This window comes from Rutidosis leptorrhynchoides, chromosome 3, assembly GCF_046630445.1.
Source record: "Rutidosis leptorrhynchoides isolate AG116_Rl617_1_P2 chromosome 3, CSIRO_AGI_Rlap_v1, whole genome shotgun sequence".
Lineage (NCBI taxonomy): Eukaryota > Viridiplantae > Streptophyta > Magnoliopsida > Asterales > Asteraceae > Rutidosis > Rutidosis leptorrhynchoides.
In genome coordinates this window covers 557,866,832-557,870,428 of record NC_092335.1, presented here as the reverse complement: position 1 = coordinate 557,870,428, position 3,597 = coordinate 557,866,832, and the positions used below count along the sequence as shown (strand labels likewise).

The window sequence follows — 3,597 nt, the reverse complement described above, 5'->3', positions numbered from 1 at the left end:
CTGCATTTATCAGATTTAAAAGTACACACAATTTTCCATCAGTGTCTACCCGACAATTTGACATGCAAATGTATACGTATGAAAAAGAAGGTATATTTTATCAATATTAATAAAACACCGTGTACTACAGCGACAACAACAACAATACCCAATCAACTCGTGAGTAGAGGAACGACTTCTCTTATATTCCAGAGCAGAGAAATGATTATATACATCTCACCTCACCTAAAACCTGTGCTCATGAGTTTTGACGTATCACAACTCTATATCCCATGATCCACTACTTTCGAAAAATTCCAGAAGTTCCAATCAAAACTAGCTAAATAATTAATAAACTAACACTTGAGAAAGAAGGAGCGGTCACTCTTATCTTTTAACCCCATTATACTATTCATAGTTATAGCATGCTAACTAATTATTAATCTAAAACTTACCATAAGATAAACCAAATAAAATAAACCGATTAAATTGATTAGTTCCAACACTTCATCTGGTGAATGTTAAAGATTTTGAATATAATGTTTATCAATTATTATTATAACCCACAAAAAAATATTATTGTTGTTTGGAAGGTTAACATTTAAAACAACTATTTTGATTAACATTTATTATTCACTTCTTTTTTATACATCTTCATCGGATTGATATAATATGATCGGATGAATGTTAACTATTTAATATATACAAGAGAATGTTGCTTGGAAAATTCAGTTTCTAGAATGTTAATATATTCATCAGATGAATGTTATCAATTTTTAAATAGAATATTACTACGTAATCATTTAGTATTATAACCCGAAAAAAGAAATAATCAAGGAATGGAATGTTAACATTCAAAGCGTCGTATTGATGAGCATTTACTAAAATTCACTTTTATCCTTTTACATTTGCCTCTAATTTGATAAAATATTCATAAGATATAAATGTTAACGCTTCCCCCCTCCCAAAAAATTACTAGAAAATTAGTGTTAGGCGCGCACACACAATTACAAATTTAATATAGTTCGCTACAAGACTCAAACCCATAATCTCAAAGTTGACGAGTTAGATCAATACCGCTACCTCAAATACCCTTTGGTTATATTATTCACACACATTAGTAAGAACCTTTAGGGAATTTTAGATTTGTTTGTAGACTAGTTTGAGAAGCTTTGAGTAATTAACTTTGGGTTAACTTTGACATACGAATTTCATTTAGCTAACCATGATCAAGTTTGAGTGTGTTGCGATTAATGGATTTAAGGAGTCATTACTGATCATATACATATACCTACATATACACATATATGAACCTACATCTAAAATATAAATTGTTACAAATATCATAGCAGTAACAAGTTGTTAATTACTGGAAAATTGTACATGAAACGAACTAGATAAAGTACCTAAAACTGTGTAACTTACCCTCTTTTGTTTTTAGTGATCATTGCAACCTGAGTTATGTTTGCTCTAGATCTTTCTTCTTTCTTTTTATTTCTGGTGGTAACCCTTACCGGAGTTCAATGGTATTCATCTTCAACATTTGAGTGCTTGTTGTCATACGATTCATCTTCAAATCACTATTTCTCAGAACTCTACAAGACAATTCATATAACCAAAATATGGGAATTAATATATTGAATATTTAGTGTTAGATCTCTAAATCCAAGGACATATTAGAAGCAGGTGAGTTGGAAGTTATGTTAATGTCATGAGGTGAAGAAGCTGATGATAAAATAGTACTTTGATCACATTCTCCATAAGGCCCCAACTGCAAGTAAGGAATTGTAGAAAATGAGGAGGATGAAGAGGAAGGATTTAATGGTGAGTTACTACAACTAGGAACCATCGTTTGCGAAAATTCACTTGGGTGATCATAATCTTGATTGAATTCGTCTTCGGTAATCGCGCAATCCATGTTAACCCCAAAAAGGCGCAATCTTTTACCTGATGATTTTCCATGTACCGGAGCGATTGGTGGGTTAAACAAACCACTTGGTTGCATCATGTGAACTTGTTGTTGTGATGTCCCAAAAGAAGGTGTAAAGTAAACTGATGTTTGATTTCTGTAATTAGGGTTTATGTTTGGTGGTTGTAGTATCAAATTAGGGTTTCTCCTAGTTGGAAGAGATTGCAAAACAAGTGGATTCCAAGTTTGGACAAAATTATGATTATGAAACGGAAACGATAAATTTGATGATGAAAATTGTTGATTGTGTGACAGACTGGGGGCGTTTACACGACGCCTCCAGTCTATAAACAATCTATCTTTAGCGTTAACCCCAACGCCTCGTTGAAAAGATACAATATCTCCTGCATCAAGTCTTTTTTCTTTAACGAATCGGCTCCAACCTTTTGTCATAACATAACTTTGGCTACTATTCCAATAAGAGTACCGAAATCTCCATAACTTTCCATACCGGTCCTCGAAATTCAAAAGAAGACCTTTATCGTTTGTGGACGCATCTAATGGAAAGTACCTTTCAGCGTGTTGTTTTGGAATCACGAGTCGATTTAGCTTTCCAACATCACTTGGTGTTACTACCTTATCAAACATGTGCTCCTTATCCACCATAATCGTCCTTTCGAATTGTTCATCGTGATTTGATGAAGGCTCACCAATCGGTCTATTACGGTGATCTAGCAGCCAACCACCACCCTGGTGGTGGTTCGAAGGTGGACAAAGGAAGTTTTGTTGTTGTTGTTGATGCTGGTGTTGTTGCTGGTGTTGTTGTTGTTGTTGTTGTTGTTGCTGCTGCTGTTGCGATTGGTGGTGGTGGTGGTGGTGATGGTGGTGATAAGACGTTGAAGAAGAAGATAGCCACCGATCTAAGGTGGATGTTTGTTCATTTTCTTTCTTGTTTTTTCCATTGTCCCCATTCTTATCAACAAAGTTCATTACTTTAATTCTTCCCGGTGTGGATCGATCAGTGGATTGATATATCAGATGTAAGTTTGAGCTAGTGATTTATGTTAAATTGAACAAACAAGAACAATGATGAATGAAGAAGAAGAAGAAGAAGAAGAATAGAAGAAAAAGGGAATTAAAGATATACTGTATATAGAGTAGTGGGTATGGGTTGAAATGAAGTACAGTAATAAACTAAATTATTCATTGTTGAAAGGGTTTCTATATATATTCATGGTACAGACTTACATATTCTGCTAATTTTATTTTAAATCTTTAACCAAATGTTAACTTACTAGAGCTAGGACCATTAGCATTATTGGAATAAGAAAGGAAACTAACTCATTTGATTAATCATAACATGGCAACTTAAGTAAATTTATACTTTTTATACTCTCTCAATGAAATATAATGAGTTTCCTAGGGCAAGTTTTCATTTAAGGCTACTATAAAGAAATGTAACAACTTTAAATTATATATGGAATAAGGAATATTTCAAATATATATTTCTTAAACACATTTATTTTAACTATCTGTCAAATACATCAACTTTTATACTTTCATTATGAATTGGCCAGGGCTAGTTTTCATTTTGTGGTCAGAAAATTTTGGACATTACCATACATTTAACAACATTAATTCCTCAAAATCTCTCGTATGTGATAGAGAATTTGTTCGTATATATGTCCAATATTACACACTGTTCGTTT

At 33.0% G+C, this 3,597-nt stretch overlaps 1 protein-coding gene across 1 annotated transcript; it reads right to left on the bottom strand.

The window, feature by feature from the left end:
* Positions 1–1,630: 1,630 nt before the first annotated feature.
* On the bottom strand, positions 1,631–2,554 carry LOC139902052 (B3 domain-containing protein Os03g0120900-like). The gene has a single exon (XM_071884710.1). The coding sequence runs from the start codon at positions 2,552–2,554 to the stop codon at positions 1,631–1,633; it is 924 nt and encodes a 307-aa protein (XP_071740811.1).
* Positions 2,555–3,597: the final 1,043 nt, after the last annotated feature.

What these genes read in the sequence shown, in the direction of transcription:
- LOC139902052 (XM_071884710.1), bottom strand. Translation starts at nt 2,554, where the DNA reads ATGGTGGATAAGGAGCACATGTTTGATAAGGTAGTAACACCAAGTGAT.